The 26,315-nt window shown below is 51.3% G+C and overlaps 9 protein-coding genes across 9 annotated transcripts; 5 read left to right on the forward strand and 4 right to left on the reverse strand.

The window, feature by feature from the left end:
- Window positions 1–1,283: 1,283 nt before the first annotated feature.
- M436DRAFT_75487 (cytochrome P450) lies at window positions 1,284–2,921 on the forward strand (the record flags this gene model as incomplete). Its single annotated transcript, XM_013568978.1, has 3 exons — window positions 1,284–1,355; window positions 1,406–2,310; window positions 2,360–2,921. 3 exons carry the CDS (start codon window positions 1,284–1,286, stop codon window positions 2,919–2,921), a joined length of 1,539 nt encoding a protein of 512 aa, XP_013424432.1.
- A 468-nt stretch (window positions 2,922–3,389) lies between these two features.
- Window positions 3,390–6,898, forward strand: M436DRAFT_54236 (NADPH-cytochrome P450 reductase-like protein; the record flags this gene model as incomplete). Its single annotated transcript, XM_013568862.1, has 4 exons — window positions 3,390–3,498; window positions 3,545–3,705; window positions 3,762–4,279; window positions 4,480–6,898. The coding sequence occupies 4 exons, from the start codon at window positions 3,390–3,392 to the stop codon at window positions 6,896–6,898; spliced, it is 3,207 nt and encodes a 1,068-aa protein (XP_013424316.1).
- Window positions 6,899–7,004: 106 nt separating this feature from the next.
- Window positions 7,005–7,982, reverse strand: M436DRAFT_54243 (FMN-linked oxidoreductase; the record flags this gene model as incomplete). The annotated part of the gene is made up of 1 exon (XM_013568865.1): window positions 7,005–7,982. The coding sequence occupies one exon, from the start codon at window positions 7,980–7,982 to the stop codon at window positions 7,005–7,007; it is 978 nt and encodes a 325-aa protein (XP_013424319.1).
- A 2,046-nt stretch (window positions 7,983–10,028) lies between these two features.
- M436DRAFT_19662 (uncharacterized protein) lies at window positions 10,029–10,601 on the forward strand (the record flags this gene model as incomplete). Its single annotated transcript, XM_013568797.1, has 2 exons — window positions 10,029–10,220; window positions 10,323–10,601. Coding segments are annotated over 2 exons (471 nt in total), but the record flags the coding sequence as incomplete, so codon positions are not given.
- A 408-nt stretch (window positions 10,602–11,009) lies between these two features.
- M436DRAFT_54391 (uncharacterized protein) lies at window positions 11,010–15,815 on the reverse strand (the record flags this gene model as incomplete). Its single annotated transcript, XM_013568889.1, has 3 exons — window positions 11,010–11,705; window positions 11,922–13,460; window positions 13,545–15,815. 3 exons carry the CDS (start codon window positions 15,813–15,815, stop codon window positions 11,010–11,012), a joined length of 4,506 nt encoding a protein of 1,501 aa, XP_013424343.1.
- Window positions 15,816–16,308: 493 nt separating this feature from the next.
- On the forward strand, window positions 16,309–17,382 carry M436DRAFT_75491 (uncharacterized protein; the record flags this gene model as incomplete). The annotated part of the gene is made up of 2 exons (XM_013568979.1): window positions 16,309–17,160; window positions 17,209–17,382. The coding sequence occupies 2 exons, from the start codon at window positions 16,309–16,311 to the stop codon at window positions 17,380–17,382; spliced, it is 1,026 nt and encodes a 341-aa protein (XP_013424433.1).
- Window positions 17,383–17,424: 42 nt separating this feature from the next.
- M436DRAFT_53922 (uncharacterized protein) lies at window positions 17,425–18,049 on the reverse strand (the record flags this gene model as incomplete). The annotated part of the gene is made up of 2 exons (XM_013568805.1): window positions 17,425–17,853; window positions 17,915–18,049. The coding sequence occupies 2 exons, from the start codon at window positions 18,047–18,049 to the stop codon at window positions 17,425–17,427; spliced, it is 564 nt and encodes a 187-aa protein (XP_013424259.1).
- A 1,224-nt stretch (window positions 18,050–19,273) lies between these two features.
- On the forward strand, window positions 19,274–22,681 carry M436DRAFT_54184 (uncharacterized protein; the record flags this gene model as incomplete). Its single annotated transcript, XM_013568852.1, has 1 exon — window positions 19,274–22,681. The coding sequence occupies one exon, from the start codon at window positions 19,274–19,276 to the stop codon at window positions 22,679–22,681; it is 3,408 nt and encodes a 1,135-aa protein (XP_013424306.1).
- Window positions 22,682–23,233: 552 nt separating this feature from the next.
- M436DRAFT_53959 (phosphatidylethanolamine N-methyltransferase) lies at window positions 23,234–26,295 on the reverse strand (the record flags this gene model as incomplete). Its single annotated transcript, XM_013568811.1, has 4 exons — window positions 23,234–23,293; window positions 23,347–23,437; window positions 23,499–26,061; window positions 26,121–26,295. 4 exons carry the CDS (start codon window positions 26,293–26,295, stop codon window positions 23,234–23,236), a joined length of 2,889 nt encoding a protein of 962 aa, XP_013424265.1.
- Window positions 26,296–26,315: the final 20 nt, after the last annotated feature.

Here is a 26,315-nt window from a genome sequence, read left to right on the forward strand (position 1 = left end):
TCGTGTTGCAGATCTCTACGTTACGGCCGAATCCCCAAAGGCGTGTCGAGGCTCGAAGCACCCACGTTGGACAGTAGCTTCGGCAAACTGATCATCCGGGATCGCATCGCAGCTTTCTTGTATACACTTTCTTAGAGACTCCTTTGCCCTTATCAGGATTCAATCTATTGAAGCATTGTACGGTAGGATTTCTCGCGTTGCATCTGCGGTCCAAAAGACACGAGAGAGTCAGCGGATATGGCAGTTGATATGTACGGCACTCTTTGCTTTGGAAAGATTCTACTCGTCCCTACTATCCATGAACGCAGCGTCGAGATTCAGGCAAATACGAGCGATGTCTAGGATCAGTTTCACGTGCGAAAACAAAGTTCCCACGGCTCTTGACGTGACACGACCGGCGAGCGTTAAAGCAGTATTTCTCCAAATTGTGGACGTTTTTGCCGGTTACAGCGTGGTCTGCGTGCTGATCTTGAAGCCTCTGCAGGAACACCCAACCTCCGCATACAAACACCAACAGCCGAATAATATTGTTTAACTTATCCGGTATCTGCCATAATCAAATTCTTACCAAGTCGGAATTGAGAAGAACATTTTGACTCCTGGGAAATCGGAACGGCTGAGCCTTAAGACTAAAAGAGTTATGTCGTACGCACGTATCGCTCTGAGAGTCTCCGTGACAGCCCGGCCACGAGCGAGTGGGTCAATTCTTGGGCCGCGTTCTACGCGAGAGTGGAGTGAAATCATGACGAACAATCGCGTGTTGCAGCTGGATTCCAGTCATTCGTTGTTTGGATGTCGAATGCGAACAATCAGCTGCAGCAAGTCTTGATAGAATCGCTGCTTCGTCGGCATCTCGAGTCGAGTTGCGGATCGTCGTCCCTGTTTGTGAAGATCACATTGAAGATCAAAAGACTATTGCTCGCTTGGCAAAATAACGTCCTTTCTCAAGCTTGGAAACTCCGCACACTTGCCTTGGCTCTTCGGTGCCATCCTCACTTCTGTCAAGCGTGTTGTGGGCGCGCCATGAAACCTGCAGTAGTTCGTCCATGACTCTTGCAAGTTACAACGTCCCGCTGCCTTTGGAAGAGGAGGTGGGTTTTGATTGGCAACCGGAGACGCAATCGCGGAGGGTGTGAGCAAGGCTCTCAGGGTATGGCGTCTGCTCGAACTCTCTCGTGGTGATGGTCTAGCATATTTAGACTGTCCTCATGCCCAGATCCGCAATGAAGATCCTCCACACTCCCTCAACCCGCTCCTCCGCGTGACGACTCTACCGAGCTGTCATGAACCTCGAATGTATCCCTTTAACGGCGCCAGCCCTCGCCTGGAGGATGCTCGCTCTTCCTATCATCTCAGTATCGTGCCTCGTCTGCAACTCTGATACCTGCTTGCTGATTGTCCATAGTATCTTGTTCATCAAGTTGCGATCACCGCATACGATGTCTGGTTTGGACCATTGTCGAAGTTCCCTGGCCCACGGCTCTGGGCAGCGAGTAATCTACCACTTATATGGATGATCTGGAGAGGACAAGACACAAAGACGAAACAACGTCTCCACTCACAGTACGGACCCGTGGTGCGAGTCTCTCCGACGGAGATCAGTTACATCGACGCAGAAGCCAATGGCAAAGGCTTGTCAGGCACGAACGCCTGGAAGGAGATATATGGTCATCGACTGTCCGGCAAGAGGAGTTTTGCAAAAGACCGTCGCCTCTATGCCATTCCCGTCAATGGAACCACCTCTATCTTGAGCTCGGATGATTCCAGTCACGCACGACAGCGACGAGTCTTGTCGCACGCCTTCTCCGACAAGGCGTTGAAAGAAGAGGAGCCTCTCTTCAAACGCTGGGCGAGCCTGCTTGCAGAGAAGCTCGAGGCCTTGTCTTTTACCGACGCTCCTATCGATCTGGTCGCCTACTACAACTACACAACGTTTGATCTGATGGCCGACTTGACATTCTCGGAAAGCTTGCATATGCTCGAAGGTTCCGAGTATTCTCCATGGGTTGCCACGATTTTCGCGTCGATCAAATCCATGACCAGGCTCCGCGCGATCAGGTTGTTGCCGGGCATGACTACTTTACTCAACGTTCTTTTGGGCAATGCAATTCGTAAGAAGCAGGTCAACCACTTCAAATACTCTGCCGATCGAGTGGATCGGAGACTCGCGCAGACACCCTCCAGTCCAGACCTGTGGAGCTTTGTTTTGAAGAAAGCTGGACAAGAGGGCGGGATGTCGTTGGGTGAGATGCACAGCAATTCAGCCATGTTTATGATCGCAGGCACCGAAACGACTGCGACGCTATTGAGGTGTGTTCACTTGCAAGTACTGTTTTCTACTGCTAACAAGAGATTATAGTGGGCTGACTTACCACCTTCTTCGAAACTCCGCAACAGCTCAAAGGCTTACGCGTGAGCTGCGATCAGCTTTTGCCCATGACTCAGAGATCACAATCGAGGCTCTGCAACAACTCCCGTACCTTTCGGCTTGTATCGAGGAAGGCATGAGACTATATCCACCAGTACCGACTGGACTGCCACGACAAGTGCCAAAGGGTGGTGCCTGGATATGTGGAGAGTACATTCCGGAAGATGTGACTGTCAGTGTAAGCCAGTGGGCAACCTATCACTCAGAGTCCAACTTTTACGACGCAGAAAGCTTTATTCCAGAAAGATGGCTCGGCGAGGATGCACGCTTCGAACACGACAACCACGCTGCGTTTCAGCCGTTCTCGGTGGGGCCTCGCAACTGTATAGGTCGCAACCTTGCATACCACGAGTGTCGATTGTTGTTGACAGAAGTCTTCTGGAAGTTTGACCTAGCACTCGTGGATAAGAGCAGAGATTGGACTGATCAGAAGGTCTTCTCATTCTGGGACAAGTCGCCCCTTTGGGTTCAGCTGAGACGAGCAGTCCGGTGATGATGGCTAGGGTAATGAACATTCCACCAGCTGTATAGAAGAAAGCGTCCTCGTGGGCGAGGCGGGCTTAGGATACTCGAGAGTACATATGATCTAATGATAACGTCCGAAACGAGCAAGGCGCATGATCTGCATGAATGTTGAACGACCGGCATAGCGGACCTATGATCTCGGCGCTTTTGATGAGGTTCGCCTCTGGTGAATAGAGTAGGAGAGGTAGGCCTTGCGAGTCCTGCTCTAATTATTATTTTCGCAAGTCTTGCCTGAACAAGCGCAAAACACACGTTTCAATGGGGACCACGGCAAGCTTTGATCACACGGAAGCACGCGCGTCGGCTGACCACAGGCCGTGTCGGTGGCCAAGCTTGGAGCTCCGATGCCTAGTTCATATGTTGACAGGAGGGATCAATTAATTATAAGAAAGGTCAAGCAGGAACTTGGAGCCTTTCTCAACACTACCTACCAAACATGTCTACCCCTATCCCTGGTCCAGCTGGCTGGCCTTTCCTAGGAAATTTGAACGATATCGATCCTGAGGTTCCCATCAAGTCGTTGATGGACATTGCCGACAAATATGGTCAGTCTCACATCTCGCTGGATAGTAGCAACAAGCTAACATGAAGCAGGATCTATTTACAGTCTTTCTATGTTTGGCAAGCGTCGAGTAGTTATCTCTTCTGTCGAGCTGATGAACGAGATTTGTGACGAGAAGAGATTTGGCAAGGTCGTCACAGCTGCTCTAGGTGAAGTTAGGAATCTGACGGGGGATGGGTTGTTCACCGCAGTATGTCTAACGTGGTGTGACCAGCTTGTTGATCCATGACTCTAACGGAGTTGCAGCATAATGGCGAACCCAATTGGGAGACCGCTCATCGCGTTCTGGTGCCTGCCTTTGGCCCGCTTAACATACGTGGAATGTTCGATGATATGAAGGACATCGCAACTCAACTCATCATGAAATGGGCACGTCACGGAAATGACTACAAGATCCACGTCACAGACGACTTCACGCGATTGACCTTGGACACTCTCGCCCTTTGCTCAATGGATTACCGCTTCAATTCGTTCTACGCAGAACAGATGCATCCTTTCGTGGATGCCATGGTCAACGTTCTCTCCGAGTCTGGCTCCAGAATCCGAAGACCTGGCTTCTTGGCCGCGCTCTATCGAAAACAAGAATACCAGTACTGGAAAGACATCAAATACCTGAGAGAGTTGAGCGATGAGCTGGTGCAGAATCGCAAGAACCACCCCGAGAGCAGAAAGGACCTACTTCATGCTATGCTTCACGGCAAGGATCCCCGCGATGGGAGTTCGTTGTCCGATGATAGTATCATCGACAACATGATCACTTTTTTGTGAGTAACATGAAGCTACGAACACCACGACTTGGGTTGGCCATTGTCTTGTTCTGCATGAACGCTCCCCAGAAGTCATAACATCGATTGGAATGCCGTCAGGGGAGTCGTTCGAAGTGCCAAGCGTGCTCATGCAGCTGATCCGTGGTTTTCTGATGCTCGAAAAATGGGAATTCATGCTAATGATGCTTGATATACAGGATTGCTGGTCATGAAACAACGTCTGGCCTTCTCTCTTTTCTCTTCTATTACCTGCTGAAAAATCCTTCGGCATACAAGAAAGCACAAGAAGAAGTTGACCGGGTCGTCGGCGATGCAAGCATCAAGGTGGAACATCTGAGCAAGCTGCCATACATCAACGCAGTTCTGCGTGAGACTCTGCGACTACAACCCACTGCTCCCGCCTTCTCGATCCAGCCCAACAATGATATCGATACCATTGGCGGTGAGTACACTGTCTTCAAAGGCGAACCTATCGTTGCACTTCTTCCCAAGATTCACCGCGATCCTGCTGTCTATGGAGAGGATGCCAATGAGTTCAAGCCCGAGAGGATGCTTGACGAGAACTTCAACAAACTTCCTCCCAATGCTTGGAAGCCTTTCGGTAATGGCTCTCGTGCTTGCATCGGTCGCCCCTTTGCATGGCAGGAGGCCCAACTCGTGGTTGCAATGCTCCTTCAGTACTTTGACTTCACCCTAGATGATGCAAAGTATGATCTACAAATCAAGTCAACCCTGACAATCAAGCCGAACCACCTGTATATGCACGCTCAACTCCGCCACGGCAGGACACCTACTCAACTGGAACAGATCCTCTCCTCCAATGGTGCCTCTGTACAGGCAAAGAAATCCAACACATCTAACAATGAAAAAGCAAGAGCCGGCGCTAGTGACGATAAGGGAAGGCCCCTGACGATTCTTTATGGGTCCAACACAGGTACCTGCCAGGCCTTTGCTCAGGGTCTGGCAGCCGATGCTCCGTCTCATGGATTCAAGGTCACCAAGATCGATACTCTTGACTCAGCCAAGGACAACTTACCTACAGACCAAGCAGTCGCTATAATCACCTGTTCGTATGAAGGTGAGCCGGCAGACAATGCGGCTCATTTCTTCCACTGGCTTAAATCGCTGGAAGGAGAGTCTGCCAAGGTCCAATACGCGGTGTTTGGAGCTGGACACAGCGACTGGAAAAACACTTTCCACAAGATTCCAACCGCTATCGACGACATGCTTCTAGCACATGGTGGAGAACGCATCTGCAGTCGAGGCTCCGCGAATGCTGCCAATGGCGACATGTTCAGCGAGTTTGAGAAATGGGAAGATGAGGTCTTCTGGCCTGCCATGTCGAAGAAATATGGAGGCGACGGCAATGCTACCGACTCGGCAGCAACTCAGAGTCTGACAGTCGAAGTCTCGAGCGTCCGCTCTTCGCAACTGCGCGCCGATGTGTACGAGGCTCGCGTGGTCGACGCAAAGATTCTCTCACAACCTGGAGCGTCGGAAAAGAGACACATTGAGGTTGAGCTACCGGCTTCCGCGACCTACAGCAGTGGCGACTATCTCCATGTGCTCCCTATCAACCCACATGAAGGCGTACAGCGCGTCATGCGCCGTTTCAACCTGGCCTGGGACAGTGTGTTGACCATCAAGGCCGCGGTAGGCACCATTCTTCCCACCAACGTCCCAATCTCGGCCAACGACCTGTTCGGCGCCTATGTTGAACTTGGACAGCCCGCAACCAAGCGAAACGTGACACTGCTTCTGGATGTCTGCACAGATGATGAGACGAAGAAAGAACTGACTCGTCTCGCTGGTGATGCTTTCAGCAGCGAAATCAGTGAACAGAGGATCTCGCTCTTGGATCTCCTCAACAGATTCCCTTCAGTTCAACTGCCCCTGGGCGCTTTCATAAGCAGTCTGCCTCCCATGCGCACCAGATCGTACTCCATCTCTTCTTCCAGTTTGGTCAGCCCTCACCGCGTCAGTCTTACCTATGCCGTGCTGCACCAGTCACACATGAGCGGTATGGGTGAGTACGTTGGTGTAGCTAGCAACTACCTTTCGAAGCTGGCTGCAGGTGACAAGTTGCATGTCGCTGTGCGTCCCTCAAACCAAGCCTTCCATCTACCCACCAACTTCGAGAATACACCTGTCATCATGATCTGTGCCGGTACTGGTGTAGCACCATTCCGCGGGTTTGTACAAGAAAGAGCAGCTCAGGTCGACGCCGGCCGCAAGCTTGCACCTGCTCTGCTTGTCGTCGGCTGCAGAAGCCCTGACCAGGATGAGTTGTACAGAGAAGACTTTGACAAGTGGGAAGCCACAGGCGCCGTCAAAATCCTACGCACTTACAGCAGAAAGCCCGAAGCAAGTGAAGGGTTGAAGTATGCACAAGATGCTCTGTGGGAGCATCGCAAGGAGGCCCTTGAGCTGTGGGACGCTGGTAGCAGAGTCTACGTATGCGGCAGCCGTGGCCTCGAGCGCAGTGTTCAGCAGGTGTGTCAGAAGATGTACATGGAGCGCGCACAGGAGCTTGGAAAGGAAAAGACCGAGAAAGAGGCTGAAGCCTGGTTTGAAGGCATACGCTCGGTAAGGTTTGCCACAGACGTCTTTACCTAGCCATTCCCGGATATACATCTCAGCTTCGTCCTAAAGGCAATTATCGCATAGTAGACAGAGGAGGCTTGGAGAATCATTATGAAATCTTCATACCATCATTCTACGGTCACAACTTTGAGGTCTTGATACCATGCAGAATCTTAGCAAATACTGGCAGGCCTTCTCTTCCAAGAGCTGTGCCTACGGCCACGACTTTGGCACCCACTGCTTGCATACGTGCAAGTCCAGCGGCGTCGCTAACACCACCAACACCAATGATGTCTACATGGCGCAACTCATGATGCTCATCGAGCAACTGGCGCAGCGTGGCGACATTGCCGAGAGCTAGCGGATGTAAAGGCTGGCCTGCAAGCCCTCCAATCCCCGTACCCGCTGCTGAGGGAAGCAAAGGCCGACCCTCGTTACCCAATACAAGACAGGAGCCTAACGTATTCGTGGCAGTGATGAAGTCGATTGTATGTGTCCCGTTTCCACGCAGGGTATCTACCAGCGTCTTGAACTGGCCAGCGTATGTGTATGGTGGTGTCTTTAAGCCAAATGGTACCGTCCGTGGGATCGTCACCAACGCATCAAGATATTCTTTCAAAGCCGAGCCTGAGTAGGCTGGTGGTGGCTTATTTGCGATGTTCGGGCAGCTGAGGTTTGCTTCGATAGCAAGCGGTGCTGAGATACGGGCAGCGAGCGCTGCAACTCGGGTGTAGCATTCTGCAACCTCTTGAGGCGAGCCTGTGACGGAGACAATGAAAGGTTTGGGTTTTGTGTTCGGAGAAGCGGTGACGATTTGCTCTATCCATTGAAGATAGGTGTCGATGGGTGTGGGCGAGTAGCCGAGTGTGTTGAGACTGGCCGGATACTCTTTCCCGCTGATGGTGTAGTCGGACGCGGTCGTAGCTGTGTGTGATTGCGTCGAGAAGAAGGCATGTTGATGGACTGATGGATCGTGTGCAAATCCGAGTAGTAGACTGGTCCTTGTCGTCACGGCTCCTGTATGTGGGCATACATACAGTGCTTCGAGGTCTTCTCGCGTGCTGCACCATGGGTTGGCGCTGTTCAGCAAGGGAGGGTCGATTGGTGGAAGTGGCATAGTGATCGTTCCTGGATTCGGTTATGTCCTTGTGTTGCCCTCAGTTCTCTGTACAATGCACTGACTACCTGTGCCTGGATGTCCATCTTGTTCTGTGCACATGTTCCGCTCGCGTCGCGATAGGCACAAGATAGGCCAACACCACAAGCAGAAACGCACACAACAGCGTAGCGTCAGTCTTGCATGCCCATCGAGAGGAGTGTGTCTGGGGCTGCCATATCCTCTACCGAGCTCTTACCTTTCTCATCTGGAATAAGAGATCTGCCTCAGACGAGCAGGAGGGAAGCCTATGCTGACCATTTGTTTCCCTGCAAGTTCTTCCTGCTGACAGTCTAACCCTGCTTCTTGATTAGATCAACCTGATCAACACAACAACAACAAAAAATAATCATGGGTCTGTCGTGATGGAAGAGATGTTTAGGATCCGTATATCTTGCTTCAGACCATTTGAAGATGCCACATAGTACGCTAAGATACTTGACCTCGATAGTGACTTTTCTTAGTATTTCTGGTTACCGTAGCAAAAATCAGCAGACCTGTCCTGGCGATTGACTCAGAATTACGATGAGACTCTGGTTATGCTCTATGAGCCTGGTAAATCACACCTTCCACGATACTCCAGAGCAACTGATTTGGTTCTGACCGAGACGATGCTGGGCCCGTAAGTTCAGTCCACCTACTGAATTATCAACAGGTCTCACATGCCGCAGGTAATTGTATATCAGCTTAGTGATGCCATTTCCATATCGGGCGCTTTGGCTGAGTGGTTATAGCGATAGACTAGAAATCTATTTCCTTCGGGAGCGCAGGTTCGAGTCCTGCAGGCGTCGATCTTTTTGCCATCTTGAGCATCATCCAGTTTCCACTTTTGCTCGCTGTATGCGTAGAAAAAAGAATGGAAGAAATCGGGTGGAAAGTGGTTGAATGGTTGTCGAATTGCGTGTGCTGATGCATAATTTTGTACCGGGCGTCGGGAAGCTTCGGTTCTTGGCTTTGTCTAAACGGATTGAGGCAGTAAGCTGTTCAGACACCAAAGACATGTCAACTCCTGGCTGGAAAAAGTAGGACATCTCGTAGAAACACCCGGCTTGCTGAGGTTGACCTGTGCATCCTCGGTGGGGTAATATGACGGGCAGACTTGTGCGTACGCCAGAAGTCGAGGAGCTGTACGGGTAGAACCCAGCAACGACTACTACACTCACAGCCTCGAACAAATTCTGCATTTTCTTTGGTGACGAAGCAGAAGTTTAGAGGATAGCCCGCTTAGGCGCTTAGGTATTATCTGCTCATCTTGACCAAACACGGGATCAAGTCCTTGATCGACAAGCCGAAAGAGGACATTGCATTGTTCATCTACCCGTCATTGCGGCTCTGATATTCCACCCATGCATACAATGTCACTGTCGAGCAGCAACCGATTACCCTTCACTTCCAGGAGATGTCCGACGCAATCTGCTGATCGCCTCTGGTGCTGACATCACGCACTTCCATTCTTCACGTGCTTGTGCAGGCCACGAATACCTAGCTCATCTGCTTGCTTATCACTTTGAACATGTTTTGTATGCCTAGCTCTCCAAGCACCGCCGGCGAAGGTGACAATATCAAGTGCAAATGGAGACAACGATCTACAGGCTTCCTTCGATATCCAAGCAGCAAACACACATGAAGGCTGCAAAGACGAATCCATGGCTTGATACCGTGCTCTCAACCGAGTCAAAGGAACCTACCAAGCCAGACCAACCACCCAAGTCAAAAGTGTCACCAAAAAGTGCCAAGTTTCTCGACCACTCACGACCACAACCTTCCGCATCAAAGCCAAAGACGACGAAAAAGCCGGCAGAGAGCTCCCTCGATGAAGCCTTCCAAGCAGCAATCAAAGCCATAGTACCAGAACGACTCGAAGCCACCAGGAGAGCAAAAGCAAAGACAGAACTATCTCAAGGACCATCAAAGGACCGTCCGACCGTAGCACAATTCACCCAAGTAACATCCACAAACCCAACACCTACCGCCCAGAAACTGCCCAAGGCAAAAGAAAAATCGCTTCTTCAAACCGCAATTGAACACCTCACTGTCGACCGTCTACATACAGTCCTCTACAAAGCTCTTGGCGAATCGCCAAAGGCTCGGTCAGTGTTTGAGAGGGAACTGTTGGTTCTACCGTCTCCCGATCCTGAAGACGACAAGGAGGCGATAGCAGCAAAGCAGAGGGCAGGAAGGAAAAGATCACGCTTCGAGGTGTGTAGATGGTGTAAAGGAGAGTTTGATGTTACAGCGAACACCGACAAGGAGGCGATAGCAGCAAAGCAGAGGGCAGCAAGGAAAAGATCACGCTTCGAGGTGTGTAGATGGTGTAAAGGAGAGTTTGATGTTACAGCGAACACCGACAACGCCTGTGATCACTGTGATCACCACGCGTGGAAACTAGAGCTCAACGAGCGTGCCCGACAATACTATGATGGATCGCAAAATGGTACGCTGCCTAGGAGCGAGAAGCGAGAGAGGTACCTGAGTGGCTCCGCATGGGATTGCTGTCAGGCAGACAGCGATGATTATGGCTGCAAAACCACTGCCCACGAAGCTGATGATGATAATGATTACGACCCAAAAAGACGCAAGCGATATTGATATACTAGAGCTTAGGGTTAACGATACATGATATATACTACGTTTTCAGTTCACTCTGAATAACATGGCTGTATTGCTTCAAGAAAGACAAAGAAAACAACCAAAGTGTCGACCTGGAGAAGAAACGCCACCGCTAATACACTGCAACGATGATGACAATAACAACACGACGCAACTCCACTTGAATCCAAGTTTGGCTAGTCGCGGACGCCTCTGTGATCACGGCTCTCTTCAAGTCCGATCTCTGTTCGTTCCTCTTGCTTTCCTCATCTACCACGTCAAGTTGTTCTCTCCGTCCCTACCTTCTCTTCCACTCAATTCTTCCATTGACCCAATTCGTTTACCATCCTGCCATCATCAAAGTTCACTGGCATCATTTGTCATAGAATTGAATGTTCCTCACTCCTTGAGCTGACTCCTCAAACCAAGAACCTCACGCTTCAACCTAGCGTTTTCTCTCCTCAAACGTCCCGCCTCATCCTGTGATTCTCGGACCTTGTTCTTCAATTCGTCAAGTCCCTGACCACTTCTGACGGACTTCAATACCCTCGCCAACTCATCATTGAAACGTGCATATAGTGCTTCGTTCTCGGCATTGGCTTCGCGATACAGCTCGTCCAGCTTTTTGGCCTTGGACTCAGACACAGCGAGTGACGAGAGCGCATCGGCCTGGATCTTGGCTACACGGGCTGCCACAGCATCAACTGAAGAAGAGAGAGAAGCCTCGAGTGTTGAAAGATGGGTCGAGGCATCATGGCTAGACGATTGGGCTTGAGCAGGTGAATCGTTCCCACGAAGAACGCTGTTGTGGCGATTCATATTCATCTCCTCCCCTATACGACTCAGCTCATCTTGTAGGGTGGAATGTGCAGCGTCCAGAGCACGGTGCTCCTCTTGAAGACGCTCTCGTAGCTTCTGTGGTGACTGCATGCGCAGTTTTCTGGTAGGCGTACCACTCGGCGGTGGCGATTTTATCGTCACTTTAGCTGGTGTACCTGCCGGGCCTGTTTTGGTGCGCATAGCGTTGCCAGCTGTGGGTCGCTCTGATAGTCCTGCTCTGGTGGTTGGTGTGGAAGGTGTCTTTGGCCTGTCGACCTTGGATGACAATAGAGGAATATTTGAACTGCGTCGCAGTGTAGGGTGACCGCTGATACTGACGTCGTCCACCTGCTTTGATCCACGACGTGCAAGGATGTTATGTCCATCTTCAACTTGTTTTGATCCGCGGCGTGCAAGTGGATAGAGTCCTTCATCAATGTGCTTCGAACCTCGTCTACCAATCGAGTAAGGGCTGTGTGTCGTATCTCCTACTTGCTTACTGCCGCGTCTTATAAGTGGACCAGGACTTGCATCGAATTCTTCTGGCTGCTTGCTCAGACTTCTCGGCCTGGTTGAGGAGGGGGACGGGCTGGGTTGATTGAGGGGCGAGTTCTCTTTGCGGAAAGCGGATGGTAGTCTTGAACGTGGTCTATCACTGATAGGCGAACCTAGGGTTGAGCCAAGTGTAGGAATGCCACTAGCTCTGGTGAGTGTTGGTGAAGGGGACTTTGTCCTCTCCACTGGCTCTTTGGACGGCGAATCTTCGAATGAGCGCATAGCTGACGGTGAGATGAAAGGCGACTCGTTCAAGGTCAGTTCCAAGGATTTGAGGTCAGACAGCGAGCTACGCCGTTTCTTTCTGTGAGGCGAAGGATTTGGGGGGCTAAGCGTCTCGCCTATACTTCCAAGCGAAAGACCGTTGTTGTGCCACGTAGAGTCATGCGACATTGGTCTTTCAGGAGGCTGTGGCGATGGCCCCCTGCTTGGTCCTTCTTGAGAGAACGGTCTGACAGGTAACCCACCATGACCGTCCGTAGTCTTCGCTCGCTGCATTGTACCTCTAGACAAGCTTGAGGGTTGATCAGGAAGCCTTGTGCTCTTGCTCAGAGTACGCCACACTGACACCTTGTAGTCTTGTTCCGGTCTGCTAGTACTAGAACCAAATCCGAACTTCTTCCTGAATGATGATGTGTTTGAAGTTAACGATGCAGTGTTGATGGAACGTGATCGACCATGGCCTCCTAGCGTAGGCCTCACCTCTCTAGGCTGTACCACTTCGCCGAACAATGACTCGATATCCTCCACGAATCTATCGAGTAGCGACACAAAATCGTAGGGATTACCATCGGGAACCAAGATTTCGACGAATGCTGCAGTCAAGATACCACGGTCACCATCGTTGCCAGTGCCATCTAATAGTTCTGCCAACAACTTGACAATGCCTCTTAATGCTCTTTGGTTGGGAGGAGACATGTTGTGAAAGCTGTCCTTGAAGTATCGCTCGAAGTCGACAGGGAACAAACTTTCAGCTTTAGTCTGGATGGTCTGCAACTGATTTGCTGTCATCACCGCGCCCACACCTTCTTTCCAAGCAACGTTGAGGAATTTCTCAAAAGCGGCAAAGAGAACGTCGATAGAAGACTGGGCTGCCACCACCATCATATTTGGGTCTTCCAACAAGGAATTGTACAGTTCGTTGACAGAGAGTTCGTTTGCACGAGATCTGCCTTGCACAACTTTGCCAACAATGTTGCCCTTGCGAGCAAGCAGCGCCAAAAGATAGGTGTTCAGGGCATCTTCGAGTCTTTTAGAAGGGCTTGGCACGGGATTGTTCCTCTCGGGCGTTGCAGAAAGCTGCAGAGGTTGGTCGCGTGAAGATGGCCGACTCCCATCTCTGCTGCTGGGAAGAAGTAGAGGAGCATCTGAGAAGGCATTAGGCTGGGGAAGCTTTCGCGAGCTCGGAGTTTGACGTCCGTGTGTGGACTGAGACAGAAAGTTGGAAATCATCTTGACAGGCGATTTGGGGCGATGCTGTTCGTGAGTAGAAGACGCCTCCGGTACAACTGATACCTCGACCTCTTTCTTCTCGAACTCCAGATGCAAATCATCCAATACTTGCTGGTTACGGAGGACGAACGAAGAAGTGATGGCAGAGTTTCTAGTCGAGAACCGCGACACCAACAGCCCGCTCAACCGACGGATCAGAATAGAGAGAAATTCTCCTTCGTCGACTTTGTCGCGCGTAGCCATGGAGAAGGCGCTTTCGATAGATATGCGCCATTGTCCCTTCTCCGACTTCTCCAAAGAGACATTCGCCTCAAGCTGGTTCTCTCCGACGGGTGTGAGATATTTGTGCTTGCTAGGGTCAATGATCACACGGACTCGAGCCGACTTGGATTGGCTCTCCGAATGATGCCTTTGACAACCTTCGAAGATGGCATTGAACAGATTGAGTTCCCCACCAGCAATTTGAGCGCTGCGAACTTCCCACTTTCCACTTTCACGCTCCTCTTCCGTGAATCGACCTTCAACTTGAGCTTTGGTCCATTCTTCTTGGAACTTAGATGCCTTTCCAGAATAAGACCCCTCAAGCAGATATACGCGCTGCTCACATGCAATGCCAGGATCCGGACCGGGCGACAAAGGCAAGATGGCAATAGCGCGGTTATCCAGATACTCTGTCACAGTCGTGTCTTGCAAGCTGAACGAGTCGACAAAATGCAAAGATGGTGGAGTGACTGGGCGAGTCGAATCACGGCGATCCTCGAGTAACGGTTTACCAAGTTCCGACAACAAGGCACGCGCAGACATGGCCATCTGGGTTCGTTTTTCCACAAAGATGGTACAATCGGTGAACAACATGAGGACACCCGAACTTCCTCGGCTGTGACCGTCCTCGAAAGGAGGAAACATCTCCACCACATCCACTATGGAAATCAGCCGGCCAACAGATTCGATTGTTTCTGGCCAGGATTTGACAATACGTTGCAGACGTTCCCATATGTTTATCTCTTGGGCACCCGGGGCATCTTGCGAGCAGATCTCCGAGACTATATCCCGAGCTTTGAGCAGGAGCTTAAGTGCAGGATGAGCTACCGGTAGCTGCTTTGCGATGCCATCAATGTACAAAGTGTAGCGTGGCAGACGTTGTACTGGCTCGATCAGTAGAGAGTTGAGACGCTTCTCACCAAAATCCTGGATCTTGTCAAGAATGCTTGCATCTCCAATCCGCGTCAATCTCCTCATCAGTCGCGGGAACCTTGAGTGGGCTTGCATGTAGGAAGGATAGCAGTCGGCGAATTTTGGAAACCATTCTATCAAGCATTTTGCGAACTCTGTTAGTCCGATAGTATCTGATATAGGCTCATCGTGAGAAGTTTCCTCAGTAGTGTCTGTTAGATCCAGAATGGTCGAGTCTTCGGTATCATCCAAGACGCGACGAATAGCCTCGAGGAAGGCCGAGTTCAGCTCGAGCATCTTATCAAGGAAAGGAGGGAAGAGATCGTTAATCGTGCGTTCCAGTGGATTCGAGACAGGTATAGCATCGTTGTGAACAATTTGCCGCAGGTCGGAAGCAATGTCGGTGACCAGAATTGAAAGTTTGTTGATGTAGTTAGACTCGGTGTCGACTAGCTCACTCATCTCCTTCCTAGCAACGTCGCGCTGATCCCTGAGAAAAGCCTGACTACGGCCAATAGCGGTGGGTTTCGACGGGGCTCTTCGTAGTTTGGAGGTGGGCAGAAAGGCAGGTTCGCCCAGTAGCTTGATGAAAGGTGCATAATCTCCGTATCGACGGGCACACAGCTCGTCTTCGTCAACATTCTCTTGCTCAGGCTCTTCATCCTCAACCTTGACAGGCTCGATAGATCCAGGAGGCAGAATGACGTCCAAATCTAGCCAAGATACGGTTTGTTCGCTGAGAGAACGTTGAATATCGTTGATGATCTCGTCAAGATTGTCGACCTTGTTCATACGGGTGGCCAGGATTGCGACGTGGGCGTCACTAAAGAGGGCGAAAGCAGAGGCAGCCTTTCTGGAGGGACATGCTTGGGCGACCCATGCATCCCTTGAAGGTCTGGGGACTTCGGCGAAGTATTTGGACAGACCAAAGGCCAGACCGCGACAGACCTCATCACCCTGTTCCTCTCGAGGCAGCGAGTTGACGGCAGCGTAGTAAGGAGCATTGGGCGAGATGCTGACACGAGGATAGGACTCAAAGCCGGCGGGGGTGAAGACGTGGATCTGGATGCGCGAGGTAGCGGCAGAGATGGAGGGGGCAGGACCGTAGAAGACGAGGATGGGCGAGTTGGAGAGAAGTGGATCGGTAGTGTGGAAGAGGGTTAGCTCGCCGGTGAGGGTGGCTATGGCCGGAGTAACGACGACCATTGGAAGGATGTCAGACACTGGCGAGCGAGTTGCGGTATAAGCTCATGGCCGATTGTCGGACAAGTAAACAAAGCGGACGAGGACCAGCCTTCGAGCCGGGCGAGTGCGAGAGCGAGCGAGGACGACTGACGCGCGGGCGGCGGGCAGAAGGACAAAAACAACAAGAGGTCGACGCGAGGGGGACGATGTGTGGCCGCGACGAGTATACAATCGCTGGCCTAGGGCATGGGCTGGGTCACACACCGTTTGTTGTTGCAACCGTCGGCGCTGATATTGATCTCTCGGCCCGCACTGCCGACGAACTAGTTTGAGAGCTTCCCACGGTTTTGGTGCGAGTCTGTCTGCCGCCCCGAGTGTTTGTTTGTGGGGAAAAAAGAGAAGTCGCGATCGCGTCCAGGCCGAAGCTGGAGCCAAAGCAAGCTGGTCGCAGAGGGAAGGAGCCAAAGCAATGGAAGCTGGTCGCAGAGGGAAGGAGCAAAGCCAGCAAGCAACCATGTCTTCGAGTTCGCAGGCAACCTCGGGCACGCCCTTCTCCGTCGCTGCCGACCTGCAGCCGTGTCGCCTCCTGGAGCTGCCCCCGGACCTGCTCGAATACCTCAGCACATCCGATTCCCCCACTCTGAGCTTCAAAGCCAGAGACGCGACAGATCCAGAGGCCTTCCTGACCACAACCCACAAGACCTATCTCATACGCCAGGTCCACACCTCCAACACCCTCTACCTCACATCTCCTTCGCACGCCGCCCCCGGCACTACTGCCATCTCGCAATGCCGCTCTGCCCTTGAGTGTCTTCCTGCTCCCAGCCGTCATGCCGAATCCACCCTCCGCTCTCTCTTGGTTCCTTTCGCCGAACCCCAGGACATCGACATCCGTCCATCCAATCCGCAGTCCAAGAGCTACGTCTTTGCGCATACTCCAATGAGCCATGACGAGTGTCAAACTGTCTGGAAACATCTGATTGCCTTTGAGCACTCCGGCCAGAGCTTTCGACCCACTGCTGCTGCACTTGCAAGAGTTTGGAAATGGTTGCTGGAGATCGCATATGCAAATGCCGTCAACCTGGCAGAGCCTTTACAGAAAGGGACGATTGACAAGATGCTCGATGGCGAAGACGAGTGGCCAAGCACTCTGGTCGATGCCATCTTCCTGAAGCTGTCCACAAGCCATGCAGATTCACTGCAGCTCCAGCAGCAGGCTACCGTCGCATGGGTAGGGACCAATATACTGGAGTCGCATCGCCAGAACAACAAGCAGTCGTTCATGGAAACGTCAGTGTTTCTGAACGCCTGGAAAGACGCCCTACCAGAGACGTGGCGGTCTGACGTGACTCTTGACATGCTGAAGGCAAGACGGCACCATCGCAATGACCAAACACAGCTAACTTCCCCACAGGGTCTATACAAGCTATCCGGAGGCGGGAAACGCATTGAATTCGTCCACAACCAGAGTACGCATGCCGAAGAAGCCACGGCTGGCGCACTTAAGACATCGGCAGCTACAACTGCTGGAAAGAGAAAATGGCACGAGAAGTTCGCTGCGGCGAGGAAGCAAGGCAAGCCGTCTTGAAGGAACAAGGAAATCTATGTGGTACCTATTGGACCATGCCCTCTAAATGGGTATCCTCGCCATTTCGGCTGGCGTCCAGTACCGTCTCATGTTCTCGGCACGAAGTTCATGCACCTCGTCGTCAAGGTGTTGCCACAAGACTTTGCCAAATGTGTCGAGGATGGCCTTCATCTCTTCCATGCGCAGCTCTTTCTCTCCACTCCGACATTGGCCGAGATACTCCTCAAACTTGTCGAGTCCGTTGTGGATTTGTTTGTGCTGAGTGAGCAATTCGAGCTCCTTCTTGAAGGCTGGCATCTTGCGAGCAAGGACAGGGAATATGTGGCGCTCCTCGATAGTATGGTGGATGGTCAAGTGGTGGCAGAAGTCGTCTCCCACGCCGATAAATTGGCGGATCGACATGCCAGCCGGTCGCTTCTTGCTTTCGCACGCGCCGTATAACAGGTTCCACGTCCTACGGAAATTCTCGTGCTACACGCCATCAGCTCAGGCTCAAGGAGCAGGATAGGGTCTTGATAGACAAGATACGTACAAACATGTCCATGTGCTCTGCCATTCGGTTGTATACCCTGAACTCTTGTGGCGACAACTTGGGCAAGTCCTGCTCCTCTTGCTTGGGCGCAGCAGCACTTGTCGGCTCGGAAGCCTTGGGGATCTGTTCCTCCATCTTCTCGATTGGCTTCTCCATGTTGCTAAACAATCTCGTGCTTGGTCTGAAGGTGTGGTTGCTACGGTTGAGAGTATGGGATATGCTGCAGAATGAGGACAGCGGTTTGGTAAAAGCCTTGCGCATAGGGGTCTGGGAATTAAAAAAATATGTCGAGAACGCTTCCAACCCAAGGGACGGCAGATGGGTGTCGCATCTTCTTGACTCGGACCCTGATATTACCAATTTCTGGGGATCTGATGGGCGTTAATGTGCATTAATTAGTGAGATTTTTTGCCGTCATCGCTGGGAAAATCAGACGCCTTCCTCGCGCATAACGCGTTTGATTTATGTGGTTGATATCTCATCTCATTTTGTACCCCTCTCTGGATTCGAAAGAGATAACTCATATTTTGAGTATCCAGTTGAAGTCTACAAGCTACTGTTGATGGAAGCATTCTCCGAGGACTTCCAATAATTCACTTGGTTGTTGCGATTGGCTTTGGACGAATCGCCAGCCTTCAATCGATCCTTCAAGCGTCGACGTGTACTAGAAAGTGAACGCGACTTGACCACTTATTCCATCTCCGAGACTCGGTTGGAATATCATTTTGCAGTGAACTATCCGACACAAGTGACGAGAATAGTGTGCGCATGGTTACCGCAGCACCAGGCTTGTTTTGATGGTCGTCTCGCCCCAAGCTCTCAATCAGCAACAATCATTTTCAAAGTGATGGCATGAGCTTTACAGCAACCTTCTTCCACTTTGACTCATCATCTTCATCCGAAAGTAGTCGGCGGTATCGATTCTGCCCGGAATTCGGATCTCTGCATTACAAAGGCATCGTAAACAAGCGCTATCCACTTTGGACTTCATTTCTATCAACAGTTGGCAGAGCAATCCCAGGGCTTTGCTCACTTGTTTGATACAGTCCGACATTCTTTGCAGTCATGGCGAACCAGTCACTTCAACCCCAGAGTCACGCGGACTCCAGTGCCCGACCGCCAGCACCCAAGAGGCAACGGTTGTCCGCGTCTGGTCTCTTGTCGTTATTCAAACCAAGACAAAAGCCTTTGTCGACGCCAATGAGCCCTCTTCAGCCCATGAGCCACGGCTCGCCCTTGAAGAACACCGTGACAGAGGATGCATCGTCTGCTGTAGACTCTATCAACGCAATTGACACTCCCACCGAAGCTCACTCTACGCACAAGGACGCCGAGGTTGGCGGCGGCGACGATGAGGACATGCTTTCTAACATCGATGTTGCGAGCCCAACCAAACCCAACCCAATTACTCCGAGCAGAACTTTGCCCCCTAGAGCTGCCCGGTCCAAGGTCGAATACAACTATTCACCGCGCCCAAAGACTCCCAAAACTCAATCTCCCCAAACGAAAACACCCAGATCAAAATCCAAGAGACAACAAATCGCTGACAATCGCCTTTTGGACTCTGACATGATTATCGAGGAGGTTTCGACAAAGACCAGAGCTACAGCAACACGCATAGTCAAGGCTGATACTGTGCGAAACCGAGTACGTGAAGAGATTGCCACTACGACGAAAGCAAAGCGTGATGCATTCCTCGTCCATCACAAAGATTACTTCTTACCACTGCTGCCCCCCAACAACTACATATCCAAGCTGCTCCAGGCCAACGATTCGCATCAGGACTACGTGCCGTACACCCCTCTGAGCAAGCAACCTACTGATGTGGTGGCCACAATGAAGCCATACCAACTTACCGGCCTGTCGTTCTTGGCCAACATGTACGAGAACGCAATGCCAGCAATCTTGGGTGACGAGATGGGTCTGGGAAAGACACTGCAAACACTGTCATTGATCCAACACCTCGAGGAGACTCATCCTAGCCCAGTCGGCATCGCTAGACCCTACTTGGTTGTCTGTCCACTCAGTGTGCTGGGATCATGGTGCGATGAGGCCCGGAAGTGGACCCCAAAACTCAAGGTTCTTCGCTTCCACGGCTCGACCTCTGAGCGTAACGAGGTGAAATTAATGGCTTCAGGAGTTACGGACAGATACGGCAACGCTACCGGGCGCAACAAGAGCAAGCGGGGCGACGTCTCTGTGCCGACAAATGAGGGTTCTGGAACAGTCTTCGACATCATGGTCACCAACTATGAGACCTTCCAATCAGAGAGCTCTTGGTTGAAGCAGGCATTCGTATGGCGTTATTGCATTCTGGACGAAGGACACAAGATCAAGAACGACAAGACAAATATCTCGCTCGCTTTGCAAGGTCTGCAAGCTGAACATCGCCTGTTGCTTACGGGAACTCCTTTGCAGAACGACCTACGCGAGATGTGGGCCTTGCTTCACTGGCTGTACCCTAGTGTCTTCATCGACAAGACCGCGGACTTGTTCAAGGAAGCGTTCGATATCGGCCGCGGTCAGGTTGACTCGGACTTCATGGACCACGCCCGTCACTTGCTCGAACTCGTCATGATTCGAAGAATGAAAAGCAGTCCTGGTGTCGACCTGGGACTACCTCCAAAGAGCGAGGTTCTGCTCTACATTCCTCTGACTCCACTCCAGCGATTCTGGTACACGAGACTATTGACAAAAGCTGGTGGCACTCTACTGGATGACATATTTGGCAATGTCAAGCAGAAGGAACATGAAGCAATGATCAAAGAGGTTGAGGAGGATGTCAAACTCGGCCAGGTCACAGACGTAGTGGACAATGACTTTACCAGTCAAAGTCGCGCCCTGATTGAGCAAGCTGTATCGAATGAAGCGACCGGAGAAAAGGACACATCCGCTTACAAGAAGTTGATGAACATTGTTATGCAGTTGCGCAAGACGTGTGTAACACCTTATATGATCAAAGGTGCCGCTCCAGATCCATACCACTATGGAGATCATATCATGCATGCCTCCGGTAAGTTCATCGTCTTGAGCAAAATCATCGACGAGCTCGTCGTGAAACAAGGAAAGAAGATCCTTATTTTCTCGGGGTTCACCTCGGCTCTCGACTACTGCGAAGACCTGCTCGCCACAAAAGGCAGCAACCAACATGACGCTCCCTTCCGCCATGTGCGTTTCGATGGCAGCACCCAACGAGCAGTCCGTAATCTGCAAATCAGACTATTCAACGACAAGTCTTCAGAATACAAGGTCATGCTCATCTCGACTCGCGCAGGTGGCCTTGGTCTCAATCTCACTGCCGCAAGCGATGTTATTTTCCTAGACGAAGACTGGAACCCACAAGTCACACTCCAAGCAGAAGCCCGCTCTCATCGTATTGGACAGACCAAACCTGTTACCATTTACAAGTTGTTGAGTTCTGGCACTGTGGAAGAGCAGATGATGGGCCGAATCAGAAAGAAGCTGTATCTCTCTGCAAAGATCACCGAATCCATGCAAGATATTCATTCCACCAATCAACCACACAAGAGAAAGAGAACTGCTGGGCAAGACGAAGCTTCCACAGATGATGGCCCAGAACTTGGTTTCTCACAGCTAAAGAGCTTGATTCGTCGTGGCGCCACTACGTTGAGTCATCCGGAAGTTGATGTGAGTGAAATGGTGACCTGGGACCTCGAAACAATCATCGAGAAGTGCAAAGACAAGCCTATCGACCCTCACGTTAACGGCGAATCCGAAGAGACCGCCGAGAAGGAGTGGCTTGCTAAGATGGAACGAGTCGAGACTGCTGTGCTCAATGGTGTCAAGTACCAAAAGAGTATCGAAAAGTCAGCCATAGCTGCCACAGATCTCTCTCGTGCAGACCGCCGAGTGGACAAGAACACAACAGTCATGGTGGATGGCTTCGCTATCAACAAGGAGAGCATGAACTGTGGCGATTGGGAGGCGGTACCAACACTTGCAGGCAAAGACCCTCGACTTGCCGAACCCAAGCGCGAGAAGGCAGCTCCCATCAATCATCAGGAGATCTGTCAATCTTGCTTCGACGGCGGCGAGATGTACCTCTGCTCAGGCTGCCCTCGCGCCTACCACCTGGCTTGCTTGAGCAAGCAATACCAAGCAAAAGCCACTTCCAAGATGAACTTCCATTGCCCTCAGCACGATTGCCACGATTGCGAAAAGAGCACCGGCAATGCTGGTGGCTTGATCTACCGTTGTCGCTGGTGCCACAAAGGATACTGCGAGGACTGTCTTGACCCCAACTCGCAACTGCTGGGCGAGACAATTCCAGAGTATGCAGTGCTAGACTATGCACCCAAGCGCAACGCCTGGTACATCCATTGCACCGAGTGCAAGGAATCACAGGCGGACCCCGAATTCGGAAAGCTGATTGCCAGCATAGCCGAACAGCACGACAGAGAGTATGCGGAGCTCCTCCAAGCTCAGAACGACAACATGACCCAGAACACTCAGCTCGGCGCTTCTGAAGTGCCACCCAGCCGTGACGAGTCCATGACCGATGGCATCACACTCGAGTCATCTGGCCAAGCCACGCCCCTCGAGTCCGCCAGACAGACCAAGCGACCTATGGAATACATCAACATCGCAGACGACGGCGATGACATTGTAGATCTCACGGGAGAAGGAACCACCAAGCTCCTTCCCATCTCCGTCGACGAGGACCTCCAGACCTCGGCAGGAGCACCCATGTACAACAACAGCAAGTCTCGTTCCAATCTCAAGTCAAAGAAGCGCAGAACTCATTAGGTATGGAATGGGTTACCAGCGGAGTGTGAAATTCATAGAGGTGGGAGAAGAGATATGAGGTTTATTGACGGTTTGACGCTGTCGTGAAGGGTTTTCATTTTTTTGTGGTTTTCCATAATGTACTCGTATTCGCATTCACATTGTAGATTAATTATACAGAGAGAGACAGAAATTGAAAAAAAGTCCATCTTCGTCTAAACCAGAAGCAGTCTTGGAACACTTGATGCATTGTAGGTGTGTAAAGAGAGAATCGGTGGACGCGATCGTCCAAAGATAAAGAGCGAACCAAAAATTCGAAGCAGGCAAGGATTGATTGTAGAGCGCGGTCACAGAAAAAGGAAGGGTCGATGAGGTGTTGAGAGGAAACGCAAGGCATGGTTGTAGACAAGATTCATTCAATGCAAGCGACAGTGTTCTGTGCCCATAACCAAACCCCATTTTCTTCCCGATCTTCTGATCTATGTTCACCACCTCTTCTCCAACGAGACATCCTCTAATCCTTCTCTTATTACTTCCAACTGCTTTCTATACACATCTCCCACACTCCTTGTATCAAGCCTTCAGCTCTGCAGGGGTCGAGCGACCACGGCTAGGTGTCATGCTGTAAGGTGCCTGCGCGAAAATGTCAGCGCAGTCATGAAACCTACAGGGAAGATATTACTTACGAGCACCTTCTTTGCATTGCAAATTCTCCAAGCCAGATTTTGTACACTGCCGTCGGCCAAGACGACTTCGGGTGCAAATTCGATACCAAACCTGTTTATGTTTCGTCAGCAACTTCCTCGATTCGAGTCCACAAAACAAGGTGAGCACTCACATTTGATGGATAGCGAAGACGACACGTCTAGCATATCTGCCTTCTCTCTCCAAGCCATCGCCAAACATGTCATCAACAGTGCGCGGCGCAACCTCTGGGTCGCGATCGAAGCAGTTTTGTACAATGGGAAGCAAAGCCTGCTCAACGGCCGAACGTGCCAGGTTGATATTATCAAACTGAACATCGTCTTCGTCAAACCTGCCAACGCGAATCTCGAATGGTAGAGACGTAGCCATGACATTGTGCTTTCCGTCGTGGTGGTAGCGGAACTCGAAAACGCCGTGAGTCCACCACAGTTTGTCACCGGAGAACTCCATCTCGCCGGTTGCATACTGCTTGCCATCTTTGGTGACCTCATGGGAATCAACGAGGATGCCAGTCTCGGCGGTGACAGAATCGTAGACACCCTTTGTGGTGGCGGTCCAACGACCTTGAGATCCGACATGCGTGACATGACGCGATGAATTATCTGCAACCATGTACAACCCGATCCAATCGTTCTTGCGGTGATTTGCAGGAGCTTGCCAACGGACTTTGATCGGAGCACCATACTCAAAGGTAAGAGTCTTGTACTGATCAACACGCTTCTGAGGGATCTGGCCAATCTCTCCTTCGCGCCCACTAGAACGTTCGAATTCAGATGCGCCAGAGGACGGAGTGCCTTCGACGTCCAGAGAGTAGTCCTTAGGATCGAAGCCGGCAAGATCAGGCGTGAGACGTGTAACCGTGATACGAGCTGGATAGTTCTTGAAGAGTGTGCGCGTATCTCTGACGAAGGTATCCATTCCGGAAGCGAGCTTGGGTCTCGCTGAGTCAATAAAGTCTTCGAGGAAGTCCATCGAGTCTTCGAGCACTCTGTCGACGCTACCCTGCCAGTGTTTGAATTGGGAGGGTAGGGAGCGCTTGAGACTCTTGGAAAGCCCAGAGTCCTGGCGCAGAGATTGCCCATAGAGCTTTTCCATGTGCGGACGTTCCACAAATTGAATGAAGACCAGAGTGAGAAGATGACTCAACAGCGCGAGGAAGAAGATTGTCTTGCTCCATGTGATCAATGCAACACCCCAAATGCCAGCCAGTCCAATTACTCGCTCAGGATTATTGAGGAACCTGTAGATGCCACCGTAGGTAAGCTTGGACGCATGGTCGAAGAAGAAATCACCAAAGAACCATCCGAACTCGCCGAGAGATTCGTAGATGCTGAAGCTTGTCCAGACTTGGAGGGCGATCAAGGCCATGCCGAGTACGTGACGAAGCAGAGCCAGACCATAGGTCCAGTTCGGAGGCAGGCTGTACATCTTCAGGGCAGCACACAGAAAGCTTGCGGTACACATGCTCATGCTCAAGTGATAGAGCCCCTTCCATTGTCTCCAGGCCTCTTCAGTGCTCTCACCATACTTGACAAAATGGCGAGCCCACTTCTTCTTGTTCGACTGACGATCAAGGATGTAGCCAATGCCAAGTGAATACCACAACCGCCAGGCCACTGCGTTGACGACAAAGGCGGTCTGCCACAAAGCAGTTGACGGGGTCAAGAAGGCGACACTAAAGAGGTAAGATTGCATAAGCAAGACGGATATGTCTGTGATACGGTGAAGGTCCATGTTGTGGAAGCCAAGAATGTTGTGGACTGAAGAAGGCTTCTCGGTTGTCGCTATGGGAGGATATCCGTTGATATGACCGGAGTCGGGAGTGGCGCTTTTGGGAGGTTCTCTGTCGCTCTCGGATTCTCTTCTTTTCTTTGGCGCGGGTGGGTTGTATGTCTTTTCGATGTGCGGGTTCTCGACGATGGTCAAAAAGGCGAACTGAGCAGCATGTGCAAGGATGGAGATGAAGAGCACCTTGTAGCTGGCGGCCATCAAGGAAATGCCGTAGAAGCCAACGTAGCCAACAGAGTACATGGGATGAGGAGCCATCTCGAAGACGCCGTCGAAGGTGAGTTCTTGATCGATGAGGTAGAAGAAGTCACCCCAGTACCAGGCGTAGTCTTTGACGACTCTATGGGCGTCAAGCTTGACCCAGAGGTTGAAAGCGACGAGGGTTAAGCCACACAGCCAGCGTGCAAGAGTCATAAGCACATTCTCACCATCAGGACGGCCGCCGCAAGCGATGGCAAAGCAGCAGTAGGCGACAAAGTCGGACATTAGGATCAGATCAACGACTCTTCGGAAAACCAACCATGTGTTGTACTCGAGAGGAGCCTCTTGGAACTTGTAGTCGCGAGCAATCTTTGTCTCCATTTCACGTTTTAGTTGGTTGTAAAGCCATGGACGCGGGTTCTTGCCGGAGTTTGGGTCTGTAAAGAGATTGTACTTGCGAGCCCACGTAGTAAGGCGCTTGTGGTTGGATTGTATATTGAGCAGCCAGCCAATGCCGGCGTTGTATGCGGCACGCCAGAAAAGGAAGACAATGGCGAGGATGGGGATACGAACTGGATCTGGGAGGAAGTAAAGCATGGCGACATGGCATGCAAGCACAGCCAAGATGACAATGTCGGACACATTCTTTGGTTGAGTCGGGGAAAGAAGTTGCGAGACCATGTCATGTGTCTGCGGCACCACGAATACTGTCGTGTTCCTGTATCAGCCACGGCGTGATGAACGTCCTCACAACAACATGGCATACCTTTACCCTCTGGCGTTCTGCCGTAAGTGCGCTTCTTGGTGTCGTCTTTCTCGGCTTCATCATGATTGAGCGATTTGACGGTATTCTGTGCATCGGCAGTTGATGGTGCATTGACTGTCTTGGGCATCCTCTCGCGAAGATGACCTTTATCGACGGCCATGCTGCTTGAACTCATACTCGATGTCTGGGTTCCAA

Source organism: Aureobasidium namibiae (assembly GCF_000721765.1).
Source record: "Aureobasidium namibiae CBS 147.97 unplaced genomic scaffold scaffold_17, whole genome shotgun sequence".
In the NCBI taxonomy this organism is placed as follows: domain Eukaryota; kingdom Fungi; phylum Ascomycota; class Dothideomycetes; order Dothideales; family Saccotheciaceae; genus Aureobasidium; species Aureobasidium namibiae.